Here is a 16103-nt window from a genome sequence, read left to right on the forward strand (position 1 = left end):
AAGCAGATGAGTCATCCCATCATTTATCACAGGTCCAGCTCCAGAGGAGTACACAAAGCACAGTGGGCAGGTAAGCTGTGCCCATCCATCTCTCCTAGGGGCCAACAAGATCATGGGAACAGCCTGCACTTGGGAGCAGCACCACATCACTGTGGCCTGGGTGGAGATCACGGCACATGAGACTTACCTTGAAGGACTGCACAAATGTCCAGAGGAGGATGCGGATGGTGTAACCCTGGCGGAGCAGCTTGATCAGCCGAGCAGCCCGGAAAAGCTTCAGGAAGCTCATGTTGAAACTGCTGGTGTTCACCAGCTGGGAGGAGATGAGAGAGTCAGAGGGAGGTGGGAACCCCCAGGGCCATGCTACACCCTGCTGCTCCCAGCCCCTGCCTCACCTTGGTGTCTGTCAGGATGATCTCCGTAATGCTGCCGATGACGGTGATGAAATCAAAGATGTTCCAGGTGTCCCGGAAATAATTCTGCAAAAGGAAGGAAAGAGGGAACGTGGATCTGAGCTCAGGGATGGCAGGTCTGAAAGGCACTGGGCCACAGGCCAAAGCTGCTCATGGACAACCATGGAGACCTTGCAGCCCATTTGTATGCAGTCAGGGTCCAGAATACCGTCCTTTGTCTGAGACAGTGGCAGACCTGAGCATGTCTGCAGCAAGCAGCTTCTCCTGGGAGATGATTCATACATCCAACAGGCCACCCTAGCAAATGGGAGCAGGAAAAGTAGCCACAGACAGTCTAGGTCAGGCTGTAACAGCTCATCATGCCAGCTCTCACAGCCAGGAGGCTGCTTTGCCCTCCTCTTCATGGGCACCTGGACCCACCTCAGCCCTGCTATTTGTGCAGCAGCTGGTGCAAGACCAAATGTGGCTGGTGAGACTGGGAGCAAGGAGGGTGGCTAGGAACCCTGCTGCTAGTGGACCTTATCTCCCATAAGCAGGAAAGCATAGGTGGAAGCAAGGCAGTCCATGGTTTCAAATCTTAAGTGAGCAGCTGGGGACTTGAGGACAGTGAATCAGGCAAGAAAGTTTCACTGATTCTCAGATCTGATCCAAATGATACAGCCCAAGGGCAGCAGTGCATCTCCTGACCCTCTGGGGACAAGGGACCACAGCCACCAGCACATGCAGCAGTTGGCCTAAACAGAGCCATGGTACAGCACATACACGGTCCAGGCACCAGAGTACACCAGAAACAAGGCAAGAAGTAAAGCAGCAGTGTGGCTTCACCCAGCAGCATCCATCAGTAGGAAGTGTAAGGAGAACCAAAGGAGCAAATCCACCCCAAAAGCAGCTCTCAGGCCAAGATCCAAAATAAGCAGCAAGAACTCCACATTATTAACACCTTCCCCCTGTGATCTGTGTGCTGCCAAAGTCCAAATTAACACCCTTGTAAAGAACAGGAGCAGCCACTTACCAGGAAGCCAAAAGCGATGATCTTGAGGACGCACTCCAAGGAAAACACCATGGTAAAGGCGATGTTCAGGTACTTCAGGGCCAGCTCATAGGTGTATGGAGCAGAGTAGTACTGATGGAAACAGAGAGACATTGCTAGCCAGGAGGGGGCCTGCCAGCCTCTTGTCTGATAGACCTGATGTGGTCACATTTATTGCCCTGGCTGCCTCAAGACTTCCTTTCTTTTTCCACCCAGGACAAATCTGTGGTGGCCCATGTTCCTTGCCCTGGGGGTCTCAAGAACATCTCCTCCTTACTTCTCTACCCCTCTCCCAGGAAAGCTGCCACTCCTTCTAAACAGGAGGCAGACAGTAAATTCAGATCTGTCTCCACTAGTTAAGAGGTCCAGATAGTTTGGGTCATCTCACTTAGAAAAGATGTCACCTCCAGTTTGGGGCATGTGGTGTTTCAAGTGCCTATGCCAAGGGAACACATGCTCAGACTCTGCCTCCAAGCACCTCCACGACCAAAACACACTCCGGTCTCACCCTGATTGACCCTCCTTCTCCCCACTGCTCCAACCAGGACAGGCTCACTCTGACCAGCTCACCTTCATCATCAGCACCACGGTGTTCAGCGCTATCATGGCCATGATGGTGTACTCGAAGGACGGGGACACCACGAAGTGCCAGACGCGGTACTGGAAGGTGTGTCGGTTCTGGGGCATGTACCGCGTCAGGGGCTTGGCACTGATGGCAAAGTCAATGCAGGCCCTCTGGAATAAAACAACGTGCATCACAACCTGGCTGATGGGAGACATGGGGGACAGTGGCTGCCACATTTCCTTCCTTCATGATCTGAGAAGGCACGTGGCCTGCGGGTTTCCTACACCTTTTCAATATCTGGGGAGCTCCAAGTTCCCAAACTGCAAAAAACCCACGGAAGCATCTTCTTCCCCCCTTCCAGACTGTACCTCATTCTTCTCCAGACTGCACTCCTCCATCATTTTGTCTCCTTGCTCTTGGAACGTAATGATGATGAGAGCCACGAAAATGTTGACGAAGAAGAAAGGGAAGACCACAAAATAGACGACATAAAAAATGGACATCTCCATGCGGTTGCTGCGGCTGGGCCCGCGGTCCTCCTCCGTCACGTCCACCGAATGCTGCAGCACCCTGTGGGCAGACAGGTGAAGAAAAGCAACCAGAGGTAGGTCCTTCAGGGCTGCCACCACGTGGCACTTCCAATGGGACTCGCTCTGTACAGCCAGCTCTGTCTGTCCCCCCTTGTGCAATGACAAGGTAAAGCTCTGTCCTAATCTGCTTTCAAGACCTTTCTAAGTAGCTACAGCTTGTTTTACGGTGTTTTGACTGTGCCTCTGATGGAAAATGGATTTTCCTGCGGTCTACACACAGAGAATAATACTGCCCAAGCTCACATGACCATGTACAGAGGTCTATTCCTATGGTCATCTCTAATATTGACCTAAAATGTATCGCAGGGCCATAGAGAAGGAAGGATTATCTGTTATTCACTCCTTAAGGAAGAAGCTAACTCCAGCCACGGCCCCAGCCTCATAGGGGAGCTAAAAGCCCTTTTGTCTTGATATAATTTCTCATTGTTCCTCTCCTCCTTCCTGTCCAGCAGTTCCTCTCTCAGTCCCACCTGGGATCCAATGGGGATGTGATCACCCCCGTTCAAGGGGACAGACAGAGAAGAATACTCACTGGGGCCAACCCTCGCCAGTGGAGACTGTGAACAGGGTGAGCAAAGCCCAGATGATATTGTCGTAGTGAAACTCATGGCGCTTCCATTCCCGGCATTTCACCTCCATCTTGTTCTTCTCATGGTCCACGTAGTTCCCTCTGCAAGGTTGGGAGAGAGCAATGACCTTGTTTTTTACACTGCCAGACTAAAGGATGGTGGGTGTAAACCCTGAGGGAAGCGTGTGTGCGCAGTGAGGGGCACCTCTCCTCCTGCAGGGGATGGAGGGAGAAATGGGGAGAAGCTGGATAACAACTGCGAGGAAGCAGAGAAGGGGAAGGCAAAACAGAAGAGAGAAGGAGGAAAGAGCAGGAGCAAAATAAGGGTCTCTGCATCCCATGGAAGGATATACAGTGCTGACAGAGCAATGGGGCAGGGCTCATCTCATGCCATCCAACCCAAGAGATACAGCCAAGAGCGAGTCATGACCAAGGACTTAACTGGGAACCACAGCAGACATTACCCAGAGGTGTCAAGCAGCATCAACAGGGAACCTACATGCAGTCCTTCTGTGTGTCCTTAGAGCTGTCAGTGCAGTAGAAAAACTTCCCCTTGAAGAGCTGGACAGCAATAACAGCAAAGATGAACATGAAGAGCTTGTAGACAATGAGGATGTTGAAGACGTTCTTGAGGGATGTCACGACGCAGTCAAAGACGGCCTGCAGGAGAGGGTAGAGCTCACCTTGGGGAACCCACAGTCCTGGCAAAGGGCAGGACCAAAACTAAGTTGTCATGTGGAAAGGCATTTCCCACTCCTGGTGGGGAAAGGAGGAAAAAAGCTGGGCCTTCTCCCAGGCAAAAAGCTATTTTATAAAGGAGGTTAACACCAGAGTACCCACAGCACACATGTATGCCCCATGCAGCCCTCAGAGCAGCACCAGGGATGGATGTTTGTATCCTCAGTGTTCTCTGCAACCAAGGTAGCAGACCAGACAGGGGACCATCCTAATGATGCAATTAGCAGCACTCAGGACTAATCAGTAAACACTTTGTTGTTTTGCATCACCCCAAATAACAAGGCAGAGCAAATATCTCTGCCTGCAGCAGCAGCACCTCCCTTAGTGCTCTCAGCCCTAGTTCTCATAGCACTTCATGTGAAAAACATCCATATCCCGGTTACATGGTGGAGACAGGCATTTCCAGAAATGAATTGACATGGGCTGAATCCATCCAGTGATCAGGGAGAAAAGCTGGGGTCAAACCCCATGTTATTGTGTTTCATTCATCAGACAAATAACCACATGTAAATAAAAAACAGGGCTGCCTTGGTCTCTTTCGCCTTTTCTGTCTCTATACCCCATCAACTAAGGTAAGGAAATCCATAATCCTACCTGTGCCACAGGAATAATCCCACTATTGAGATGGGAAATATCCCTCCAGTGCAACACCATGGCAGCATAGCACACAAAACCCCAAGTCCTTTGCAAGCTGCTCCGGAGAGAAAGATCATAAACTCCGGAAAGAGATTTGAGCTCTCCAAAACCAGGACAATCTACTTTTCAGGACAGCATCTGGGTTTTGCTGCCTTGCACCCACTTAAGCCCCACTGGCAGAGGAACTACCTCTGACACCTTGCAGAGGTCCGGGCTTGCTTTCAATAACTCATTGCATCTCCAGATATGAAGCAGCCTGAAGGGTGCTGTGGTTGAAAACAGGGCTCCTAAAGCACACCCAAAGCTTTGAAAACAACTTGTTCACCACCCACGAGCAAATCGATGTGCATGGTCCCTGACCCACCATTCCATGCAGGAGAAGAAGACAGGTGTAAGGCAGGAGATAGGAGTTGTTACCTTCAGCTTGGGCAGTCGCTTGATGGTTTTCAGAGGCCTCAAGACCCGCAGCACACGGAGAGACTTGATGGTCTTGATATCCCGGCCCTTGTTGGTCCTACCACGTCGGAGGGAGGCACACACACCCAAAAATGGAACGGAGAGACAATAACCTTGTAGACCTGGATGCTCTGGGGGTTTAAACTGCTGACAACACACACACCCCAGCACGTGTGAAGGTGGGAACAGGAGGGGCACAAACGTGCAACTGCTGAGTGCTCAGCCCACCTAAACACATCTCCTCCAACACCCGCACTGACAGCTGGCAGAGATGAAAAATGAAACAGTGCTCTCCTCCTCAGGATTAGCACCTTTCCCCTTCGCCAGGGAGCAGTGACCTTAACAAACCCCTCTGTGTGGGAAGCCAGGGCTGGGGCAGGCAATGCCAGACTTTCAGGGTAAAGGCAGTACAAGGAGCTTCCCTACTACAGGCGTGTGCCTTTTGCAGGTGGGGCTTGCACAAGGCCCCCACCATTGCAAATTGTCTTCTACCGTTACTACTAGTTGCAAGAAATTAATAATAAAATGAGGGAGATGTACTCAATGGGATCTACATTGCCAGAGAAACTGTGGATGCCCCATTCCTGGAGGTATTCTAGGCAAGGCTGGATGGGGCCCTGAGTAACCTGGTCTAGTAGAAGGTGTTCCTGCCCAAGGCAGCAGGGTTGGACCCTTGGAAGGGTCTCTAAGGTCTCCACTTGCCTCCATCCAAAGTCAGCTGAGGCAGAGCTTACTGGTAGAATTACTGAGGAAAGCGCACTCATGACCCTCATTTCTTGAATAGGATGATTATTCTCAACCACAATACCAGGGTTTTTTTCTTATGTTTTCACTGCCCACGGACTAGATCTCAGGATGGAGCAGAGATCCTGGTGAAGGTGGCACAGCTTGGATCCACCAGGCACCCTTGAAAAACATCAAGGAAATTACTTGCAACAACAGATGCTCCCAATTACACGGCTCCTCTGCTAGGGTTAATGCAACAGGGAGCACAATAATGGGCTTAATCGTTAAGAGATGTAAACAAAACCACTAATTAATAGCCCTCCCTGGGAGCACAGCCCCACACATGCATGGGAAGCAACTGTACAAATAGCCCTGGGACTCACTTTACACCTCCTGGTTCCTGTTTTGCTCATTATCAGGGGCCTGGGCATCTGACTCAGGGCTGGGGCGAAGATTTGGGGGCAGCGCTCAGCTGGTGCAAGCTGCCACCAAGGACAGCTCAACTGCAGTGATTAACATCTACTAAGGAGGGATCTCTTCAGACCTCAGGGGTGCCTGCACAGCAGTGTACTGCAGTCTCTGCAAATGCAGCTAAGGGTCAGCACTGGCACTGGACAGACCAACATCCATCTGCACCCGTCCCCCTGTGCTCCCCAGATCACCATCCCACAATATCCCAACCACCATAGTTACCCCAAAGCATTCCTGTCGGCGATCCAGCCCAGCAGCCACCAAAGAGCACCAGCAGAGAGAGGGAAAAAGAGAGAAAAGAGGAAGAAGGTAAGAAAAGCATCAGGGAAGCTGCACAGCGACGACTGCAGCCTCTCAGGTACGGGGACCCTGTGGCAGCTGTCCATCACTCCATGCTTAGGTTGAAAGGCACGATGAGTAGACCACACTGTGTCCTTCAGGATGGGGCATATTTCCAGGGAGAGACTCATCCAGCAAGCCAGGAGATCCTGCCCTCCCTGCTGGAGGTGTTGGGTTGGGGGCACATAGCAAAAGCTCTGCTGCAAGACAAACCTGCAGAGAGCAGGATACTGGGCAACAGCAGGTGGGTTCACGGTCCTCCTTAGCCAAGAGTTGAGGGGAGACCTCAAGAGTCAGCCCCAACCAGCCAAAGGTAAGTGCTTCCAAGGGAACCTACCTTCGAAGCCACAATAGTTCCCATCCAAATTCTGCCAAATCACCTCCATCGAGAAATCCACTGATTAAGAGCCTGAATCTCCTCCAACCCAGCAGGACACTCACTTGAACAAGCCAAGGTGGGCTACAAGGTCCTTAGTTGTAACCAAACCTCTGTCCCTGTTTGAGCTGAGTCCCTGCCACATGCACACAGAGCACTCAGCGCCGCAGGCAAAGCCTACAGGTAAAACATTTCTTAAAACACATAAAAGTAACCCCAGACCCTGGCTGCATGTTAGTCCAACAGGTGGAAGGTCTGTTGAAAAGGGGATAGTTTAACTTTGCAGCACTTCTCTGGTGGGACCTCTGTCCTGACCAGCCTCACACCAGGTTATTTTGCAGTATGTAGGGGTCCCTCTTTCTTCCAGACACTGATGTCAACGGGCAGAAGGAGATGCTGCTCTGCAAGGAAAGAGGCACCTCTGCTGGACACCTGCCCTTGCTCACCAGGTAAGATGAGGGCTACACACCGACCACTCAACCTCCCCACCACCTCTGGGCAGCTGTGCAGAGCCACGAGCAAGTACCACTCCACTGCACAGTGCCTCCTCAGAGGGTGCCACAGGAGGCATAAGTGAGCAGGGTCTTTAGTTATGGTTCTGGTTACTCCAGCTAACTGAATTTGAACTCTTTGGAGATTTACAGCTTTTTATTCAGGCTGTGTATGGATTGATGTATTAGCTTTCCATGTGGAGAGCTATGGATGAGCTGAGACGGCCTCTTGCTCAGGATGCACAGGCTCTGAGGGAGGAAGGGACAAGCCACGATGGCACAGGAAGAGATGGCTTTATGGGTGGGCTCTTGCTTACTGGTGATTTGGATGTGGCACCAACAGTCAGCAGATGATGTTGGCACCACCGGACCAGCTCAAAGACCTCCTGCTATGCCCACAGCCACAAAGGACCCCTGTGGGAAAACCAAATCACACAGGGGAGGCAAAATGGGGCAGAAAATCTCCATGGCACGTCCCAGCACTTCTACTGGGAAGTGCTGGACTCAGTCACCAGCTGCTCTCATCCAGGTAATCGCTGCAGCCACTCCATGGCCATCACTGCCAACCCAGCACCATGGAGGAGAGGAGAGGGAGTACAAGAAGGAGGACAATCACCCCACCCCGGACCCACATCAGAGAGCTCATGGAGGGACAAAAAAAGGAGATGGATTCAAACATCACCACCAGAGTTTTCCTGTCGAGACCAGGAGGGAGGGTGGGAGGGAGGGTGTCAGGCTGGGACACGTAGACCTGGTGAACATCCTGCAGCTCCTGGGGGTGTAGCAGTGATGGGCTGCCAAGAGGAGAGGCAGGTGTTCTTATAAATGCTTTATAATGTATAAACCCATCGGAAATCACCATGGATCATTTGTTCCCCTCACTCCCAAAGCCATGAGATCATCTCCTCCAGCGGGAGCCACCGTTGGAGGCGGGGAGATGGACAATCCTGCAGGTTTACATTATAAAGAGCCCCTGTCCACAACACAAGCAACTCAGTATCTACCCAGCTACGGCTACAAGAGTGAGCAGGCAACATCAATGCTTGTTGCAAACGGATGTGGAGATGCCAGGGCCTTCTCCATGGGAAGGGGTTCTGTGCCACAGCCCATGGCGGTGATCACCCTCGAGAATTCAGCTGCCCCATGCTCAGAGGGAATGTCCTTCCCTCCGGAGCATGGGTGGAGGCAGGCAGGTGACAAGCAGGGCTGGAAGGAACACAGCAGCTTCCCCACATGCTCAGTGCTGGACCCTGCTAGCTCCCAGGGCAATCCCAGGAGTTGTGCCACCTTTGTGGGGCGGGGGAAAGGGGACAGCAAACACAGATTACTGTACTGTGAGCACTGGTGAGGACACTCATCCACCCAGGAGCAGGCTGAGCCATCAACCTATGCTCCTTCAGCCATCAAAAGTCTTGATGGAAGGAAAAGGCTCCCTTGTCCTCCACTAAAGATCCTCAAACTATTCAGTGCATCTTCAGGCAGGTGATGCCCTTGAGCCCTGCCAGACATGCTCTGAGGGGCTGCCCTGGCAGAGGAGGGATCAGCCAGATCCCAAAGATGCCTGATCCACCCTTGTGGTGGCCCAGGTGGCCTCCCGGGGGCTCAGAGCATTGTCCCCAGCCAGCAAACTTGCCCCAGGCCCCTTACCCATGCCAGGGTCTGCAGTCATCCCCCTGCCCTGCCCAGGGGCTGGTTCATCCCTGGGCTGTGTGAGCTGAATTCTCCCATGCTCTTCCCGAGGAGAGAGCAGGGGCTGAAAGCACCGGGCAAGGAATGGGGTGAGGAGGGTGAGGAAGGCAAAAGCAACGAGCCAGGGAGGGTGCAAGTGGGCGAGAACCAGGAGAAGGAGCTGCCACCCAGTCTGAGGTGAGATGGGAGGGATGGATTACGGGCTGTAATCCATCGAGCGACCTCGGGGCTCCGACGCAGCCGCCCCGAGAGCCTCGCACGGTACCTGAGCTGTGGACAAGGACAAGGCTCCAGTCTGCGTGGCTGCCAGGCCCTCCCCTCTCACCAGCACTAACGCCACCGCCGCCAGTGTCAGAGGCACAAAGAGAGAACAACAGCATGACAAAGGAGCCCGAGCCTCTCCTCTCTTCTCCTCTCCCTCCTCAGGCACCAGCAGGGCACCACAGCAGCCCTGGGGCCTGCGAGCATCACCTTGGCACCACGCATCCCTCCCTGTGCTCACGCTGCATCACCTGCCCCAACCAGCAGCACACAGGAGGGCAGAGCAGCATGAAATTCATCCCTGGGTGCTCCTCCCCTCCAGGGCACAGGCACCACAGACATCCCAGTACCTGCAGGTGCCACGAGCTCCGTTCCAGAGCCCAACCACAAGGTGATGCTCAGCGAGGACACACTGCAGGCCAAGCACACAGCACCCTGCCCTGTGGTGGTGCTGCAGAGGCTGCTGGCACAAACCCCACCAGCCACATCCCCATCCCTGCAGGGCTCCAGAGCAACACTCCCCCTCAGAGCAGAGGAAAAGTCATCAGCCAGGAGGAACCATTTCCAGCACAAACGTGTTCAGAGGGCAGCTCCACCCTGCTGGCTACTGCTTCTGCTGTCTCTGTGCACTCCAAGATGCATAGCAGGTGTATAGCTCCAGCTCTGCCACCCTTATGTTTTCTCCCCTCTCTAACAGCCCCTTCTGCTCTGTTTCAAATCTACTTTCACCGTCAACCTCTTCCTAGCACTGCCAGCTCGCCTTGCCTTGCTCCCTGCCTGCTTGCTCACCACCATTTGACAAACAAGGAGAAATAACATCTCTGGAGCAGCCCCACACCACTGCCAGGAGCCATCCCAGAAGCAGAGCAGAAGGGTACAGAGAAATAAAAAAAACAAAGTCAGGGTCTAGTAGCCATAAGACAGCTGCATTCTTTTCCCACCACAGCCAAGGGAAGGCAGGGAGTGACAAGGATGGCGGCCACTTACGCCAAGGCAAAAGCCACCAGTGCTCCCACCACAACGATGAAATCCAGGATGTTCCAGAGGTCTCGGAAGTAGGAGCCATCCTGCAGGATCAAGCCTTGATCAATCATCTGGAGGGGAGAAACAGAGAGAAAAACAGGCAAGGGATGAGCAGCTCATACATCAAGTGGAAGCAGCCACTGGCAGGACAAGCTGGGGGACAGGGACACTGCTGGGGAGTAGCAGACTCATCCCTGTGTCCTGGGTATAGGTCAAGGAGCATCATATTTGTGTGGAAGCCTGGAGGCTGATAAAACTGGTGCTGAGCACTCTGGACTTCCATTGCTGAGAACCAAACTTTAGGGTCTCTGCCACCCAGATTTAGGACCAGAGCTGAAAAACTGAGCTATTTCCCACCCCCTGCAAGGATGCTGCCAGTCTAAGCACCCACAGCCTGCAAGGGCTCTTACCTTGATAACCATCTCAAAGGTGAAGACGCCAGTGAAGACATAGTCAAAATACCTCAGGACCTGCAGAGAGAGGTCACGGGTGCTCTGCAGCTGCTGTCAAGCAAACAGGCCCACTTGTACCCACCCAGAACCCACTACCACCCCACACTGTGGCTCGCCTGGCTCAGGTACAGACAGAGGGTTGGTTTCCTTGCCCCAAACCCAGCCTGTTCCCTAAGAGTTCAGTACAGTCATAAACCCAGCCTGTGTAGGCAGGAGGGAATAATTTCCTGTGCATGGCGCAAGTGGCTTGGGACTCATGCTGTGAGCTGGAATTGTGCGTCTCCACGCCAGTGCCTGTGAACACCAGCATCTAAAGTAGTTTAAGCTACTTTACTGCTGACAAGGTGCCCTGGTCTGCAGCCCGGGCTCTAAACCCCTCGTGTGGGAAGCTGGGGTTTACAAAGGAAGGTGATAAGGAAGAAGCCAGACTCCATGGCACAGTGTGGGTGCTGCCACCAGCTGCCCTGATTCCCTGTCCCACACGTGCCCCACCACAGAAGCTAAAATTCTACAGGACCTCTGCCTGCACTGCCCTGCGGGACCCGGGGAGCGGGAGAGGGTTGCAATCACTTTGTTGCGGTCGGAGTTGGTGAGGACGGGATCCTCGGCCGCCAGGGCGATGCTGCTGGCGGCGATCACCAGGAGGATGCACATCTCGAAGTAGCGCAGGTTCACGATGTAGTGGCAGGCCCTCCGCACCCTGTGGGGACACAGCCCGACACCCCGACCTGTGAGCCCCCGGCAGGCCCCAGCCACGGCCCAGGCGCAAAACCCACCCCACGTCACCGCCTTCCAGGGCGAAAAGATGGGCAGCAAAGTCTGAGGAGCAAGAGATGGGAGCCCAGGGTGAATTTGGGCTTGCTGACCCCTTTGCTTGGCTGTCCCATCCAACCAGTCACCCCACAACCAGGAGGGGAAAGTCTCTGAGAAACTGGGGTGCTTATTCTTCCAGGCTGTTGGAGCTGGAGAAGAGCTACAGGGGAGTATAAAACTGCAGATAAATACAACAAGTAATGAATAAAAATCCCAACTAGCCATCAGCAGTTGGGAGAGAGAGCCAAGAGTGTGGTTGGCACAGAGGGAGAGCATTGTGGGGCCTGGGGAACACCACAGCTGGTTATCAAGACTGTTTGGGAGATATTCAGACTCCCTCCCACGGGGATTCCCTGGTTTTGGTGATGTCAAGGGGTCTTTCCCCTTGCAGCCCTCCCCAGCCCTGGGGCTCCTGTGATCCAAAAAATGTCTCACGGGTTGGTGGTGCTGAAGATGAACATGGAGCTGTGCGGCACCATCGCTTTGCCTGTCTCGCTTTTTTCCTTCTTCCGCTTCTTCTTCTCCATTTCCTCCTCATCCTCTTTGGTCTCGGCCTCCTTTAAGGGGCTGGCTTCACCATCTGTCTTGTTGCTAACTGCAGGAAAGCGAGAGCCTTTGCCCGGCCTTGCACCCAGACAGCACCCTGGGGTGTCCCTGCCACATGCAGGCACATGCAAACCCCCTGACTCCCACTTTAAATCCCTGTGCTGTTATAGGGAGAGGGACCCCCCCTCTCAGATGGAAATAAAAAGAGACGAGCTGCTGGGATGAAGCAGATGAAATGGGGTTTAACAAGGCCAGTTTTCACCATGCTGTTTAATTAATAACACTGTTTAAAGCAGTTCACCTTGACAGCGAGAATGTTGTTAAGGTGTTTGAGAGGTAGCAAGCTGGTGGAGGCTGTGCACGTGTCAGGAAAAACAGGGAATGCAAGTGTTTTGCCCAGGCGGAGAGGAAAGGGGAATGAGGAATCAGATGAAGGGGTGGATGGGAAGAAGGTGAGGAAGGGACATGGTCCCCAGGGGATGGTGGTACATCAGCATTACATTTGGGGCTACCCTGCGAAACTGGGGTGCTGGAGGGAGGTGCTGCAAGGAGCAGCAAAGAAATCCCCCCCTCCAGTTGATGGATGTGGACAGGAAAAGCCATGCAAGCGGCTTTCCATCCCCACAGGGTCCCCGAGGGCTGGGACAGGGGCTCAGGAAAGAGAGATGGGTCCTCACTCTGTACCACAGCGGAGTCGTGGACATCGATCATGATGGTGGTGCTCTCCGTGGCCTTCTCGGTGTTGGGGGTGATGGAGGAGAGGTCGGGCTCGCTCCGGCTGACGGTGCGACTGCCCTGCAGCAGTGCCTGCTCGCTGGTGTCCGGGCTGCTGCAGTCCTGCTCCGTCAGGTTGCCTGTCTTACCCCCGTGGGGCTCGGGGGCTGCATGTGGGGGGCTCCCCTTCTTGGCAGTCCCAATCAGATCAGCATCGCCAGCAGGGACCCCGTTTGTCCTGCAGGAGGGATGTGAGAGAAAACAAGGTGTGAGAGGATAGGGAGAGAGGATGAGGAGCTGTGGGAACGGCAAGATGCCCTCCCCAGTTACCAACCTGATGGACTCTCCGCTCGCCTCTGGCTCCCCCTGAATCAGCGCCTCAGCTGCAGCCACGTCCCCACGCCGGTCCCCATCCTGTGCCCCCTCCATGGTGCTGGCCTCCTCCAGACCCATCTCCTGGCTGGCTGAGCGGCTCCCCAGGATGCCAGCTTGCTCCTTCCCCTCCATCCGGGCTCTGCGGTGCCGGCTGCGCCGCTGGCTCTGCCTCATCCTGGCCCTATCCTCGACGCTGCCGCCTGCCCCGTCCTGCTCGCCCGGCTCACAGTTCCCATGGCACGATTTCTGCTGCCACATATCCTTGTCCCGCTTGGCCCGGGGCGATGGGCTCCTCCTGTCCTCACCGCCGCCGGGGTTGGCTCCCGGGACAGGCTGCTCCGGTCCCTCAGCCAGCGGCCGCTCGCCCTTGCCCTGCTCCTCGGCGCATTTCTCCAGGGTGACGCCATCCCCTGGTTTCTTCCTGCGGAAGATGCTGGCGTGGGGGTTGATGAGGGGCGGCTCGTCCTTGTTGATGCCCTCCTGGCTGGACATCTGCATGTGCCGGCGCAGCTGGCTGGTGCGCTGCTCCCACACCGACATGTGGTGCCGCCGCCGCCGCTCCCGCCTGCGACGGGGCACAGCAAGGGGTCAGCATCCTGGCTGACCCCACCTCCCACCAGGTGAAACACCCGCCCTGGATTTAATCTGGGAATCCCAGGGAAGAGGGAAATGCCACCACCAGGGTTACAGGCTGCGCTAAGACTTCGTCAGCATCCCTCTGGTGCTGGCAGGGGCTGGAAACAGGGCTGAGACTGTACTTCTGGCCCCTTCACAAGGCATCGGGCTGATGGATGACCAGCCCCAGCAGCCTCACTGCTGCCCTGAAGCTTTCTTGTCCAGCTTGTAGGAGCAGACAGCACCCTGGCTTGCCCTATCCCAGACAGGCCGGGACCACCTTCCTCTTGTGTGATTGCCTGGAGCCACCTTAAATATGGGCCAAGCCCTCTCGCTGCATACAGGGACCCTTTTTTGCCTCTCGCCAGTACATCCCGGGTAGGAAGCCTGCCCCGAGGCTTGGGGAGCAGCAATTTTGAGTGTCTGCAGGGGAAGGAGCTGTACTGGGCTTCTCTGTGTGGAGGACTAGGCTATGCCACGAAAACCTTAGCAGTGTCGTAAGTTCGCCGGCAAACACCCTGGAGCAGACAGACGTGCCCTTCCCGACACACCTAAGGCACAGGGAAACACCCACGAGCACATACACCGCTCACACACCGCGCACGGCACATCCACGGGCGGCGACACGCACGTACGGCACAGCACCACACACGGGGGGTCCGGCACACGCCCAACCACACGCACGCACGAACGGGGTGCACGGGAGCACACGGATACAGGCACACACACGCGGCCACCCCCTCCCCGCCCTGCCGAGGAGGCCGGAGGGGAGCGGGGTGTGCCCCGGCCCCGCGGACGCACAGACAGCACAGGAGCCACAGACGGACACGCGCCCCCGCGGCCCACATACAGGTGGCTGCTGCGTGGCTCCCACATCGACATGTGGTGTCTCCTCCGCCTGTCTCTTCTGGGGAGGAAAAATAAACGGGTTCAATCCCCCTCTTCGCCCCTCCTTCCACTCCTGTGGGCAGCGCAGAGGCGTCCCCCCACCCCGGGCAGCCAGCATTTCTTCGCCGAGCGGCTGCTGGGCAGTGAGTCCCTGCATGTGCACAGTGAAGCCCCACTTGCACAACAGCAGTGGGCTGCCCACAATCCCACTGACACGCTGTGATCCATTCCGTGGGGGCCACGGAGCCCTCCCCACACCACGCAAGGGGAGAGCAGTCCTTCAGAAGCCTTCATACGTCCTTGGATATTTAACAGCTGTTTCGAACTGCTCCAAATTCACTTTTCCCAAGAAAAACGTGGCAATTGGAAAGAGGAAGGATTGCATCAGGCCAGCCCCAAGCTGCTCAGAGCTGTCACCATGCTGCCCTAGGACTACCGAGGGGAACATGAAGCTCCCCAGCAAATGCAAGGTACAAGCCCAGGGTGAGATGCCACAGAGCTCCTGTCACTTGAGCAGCCCCCACACAGAGAAGATTAACAGGGCTGGCAGTGTCCTTCACCCCCACCAGCAGCTGGGGAGATTCCACGCTTTAACCTTCATATCAACACAGAAAAGATTCAGATAAGCACAGCTCCAACCAAACTGCCCCAAGCAGATGCAGTCATAGAATCACAGAATCCCTGAAGTTGGAATGGATCTACAAGGATCGTTGAGTCCAACCCTTGACACTGCACAAGACAACCCCAAGAATCACACCACGTGCCTGAGAGCATTGTCCAAATGCTTCTTGAGCTCTGGCAGGCTCAAGACCACTCCCTAAGAGTTTAAAGACATTCCCCGTTGTCCTACCACTTGTCAAAAAAACACATTGTCAAAAGTCCCTCTCCAGCTCTCTTACAGCCCCTTTAGGTACTAGAAGGTGCTTTAAGGTCTCCCTGGAGCTTCCTCTTCTCCAGGCTGAACAACCTTAACTCTCTCAGCCTGTCCCCACAGGGGAGGCGCTCTGGTCACGCTGGTCCTTACAGCATGTGAACAGCCCAGTGCCACGCTCAAGGCAGGGATCGAGTTGCAGGCACCCGCCACCGTCCCCACAGCAAGTGCCCGAGCCTCCGAACGCATCCACGCACCACGCTGGGCACCAGCACATGACAGCACCCGCACGCGTCCATCTGGCCGCCCACTCGCCGAACGGCCCCGCGCCATCTGCACGTACGAACACAACACCCCGACCGGCACCGCGGCCGCCCGCGCCAGCCCGGCCATGTGGGAGCGCTCATCCCGTGGGAGCACTCATCCCGTGGGAGCGCTCGTCCCCGCGCGCCGCCGG

At 55.1% G+C, this 16103-nt stretch overlaps 1 protein-coding gene across 8 annotated transcripts in view; it reads right to left on the reverse strand.

The window, feature by feature from the left end:
- The window catches only part of CACNA1E (calcium voltage-gated channel subunit alpha1 E), a 107829-nt gene that overhangs the window by 19221 nt on the left and 72505 nt on the right, over nucleotides 1–16103 (reverse strand). For 5 of the 8 annotated variants that reach the window (XM_017815852.1, XM_017815857.1, XM_017815858.1 and 2 more), the window contains exons 20-35: nucleotides 14738–14794; nucleotides 13232–13837; nucleotides 12861–13135; nucleotides 12073–12232; nucleotides 11395–11524; nucleotides 10783–10842; nucleotides 10337–10443; nucleotides 6416–6427; nucleotides 4958–5054; nucleotides 3666–3826; nucleotides 3131–3268; nucleotides 2377–2578; nucleotides 2014–2178; nucleotides 1426–1536; nucleotides 396–479; nucleotides 188–313 (exon numbers count right to left, since the gene is read on the reverse strand). In XM_017815852.1, the coding sequence (XP_017671341.1) occupies nucleotides 188–313; nucleotides 396–479; nucleotides 1426–1536; nucleotides 2014–2178; nucleotides 2377–2578; nucleotides 3131–3268; nucleotides 3666–3826; nucleotides 4958–5054; nucleotides 6416–6427; nucleotides 10337–10443; nucleotides 10783–10842; nucleotides 11395–11524; nucleotides 12073–12232; nucleotides 12861–13135; nucleotides 13232–13837; nucleotides 14738–14794 (2491 nt within the window). The remainder of the gene's footprint in view (nucleotides 1–187; nucleotides 314–395; nucleotides 480–1425; nucleotides 1537–2013; nucleotides 2179–2376; nucleotides 2579–3130; nucleotides 3269–3665; nucleotides 3827–4957; nucleotides 5055–6415; nucleotides 6428–10336; nucleotides 10444–10782; nucleotides 10843–11394; nucleotides 11525–12072; nucleotides 12233–12860; nucleotides 13136–13231; nucleotides 13838–14737; nucleotides 14795–16103) is intronic. The other 3 variants (XM_017815859.1, XM_017815855.1, XM_017815860.1) reach the window with 1 other exon arrangement.

This window comes from Lepidothrix coronata, unplaced genomic scaffold, assembly GCF_001604755.1.
Source record: "Lepidothrix coronata isolate B3197 unplaced genomic scaffold, Lepidothrix_coronata-1.0 Scaffold52, whole genome shotgun sequence".
In the NCBI taxonomy this organism is placed as follows: domain Eukaryota; kingdom Metazoa; phylum Chordata; class Aves; order Passeriformes; family Pipridae; genus Lepidothrix; species Lepidothrix coronata.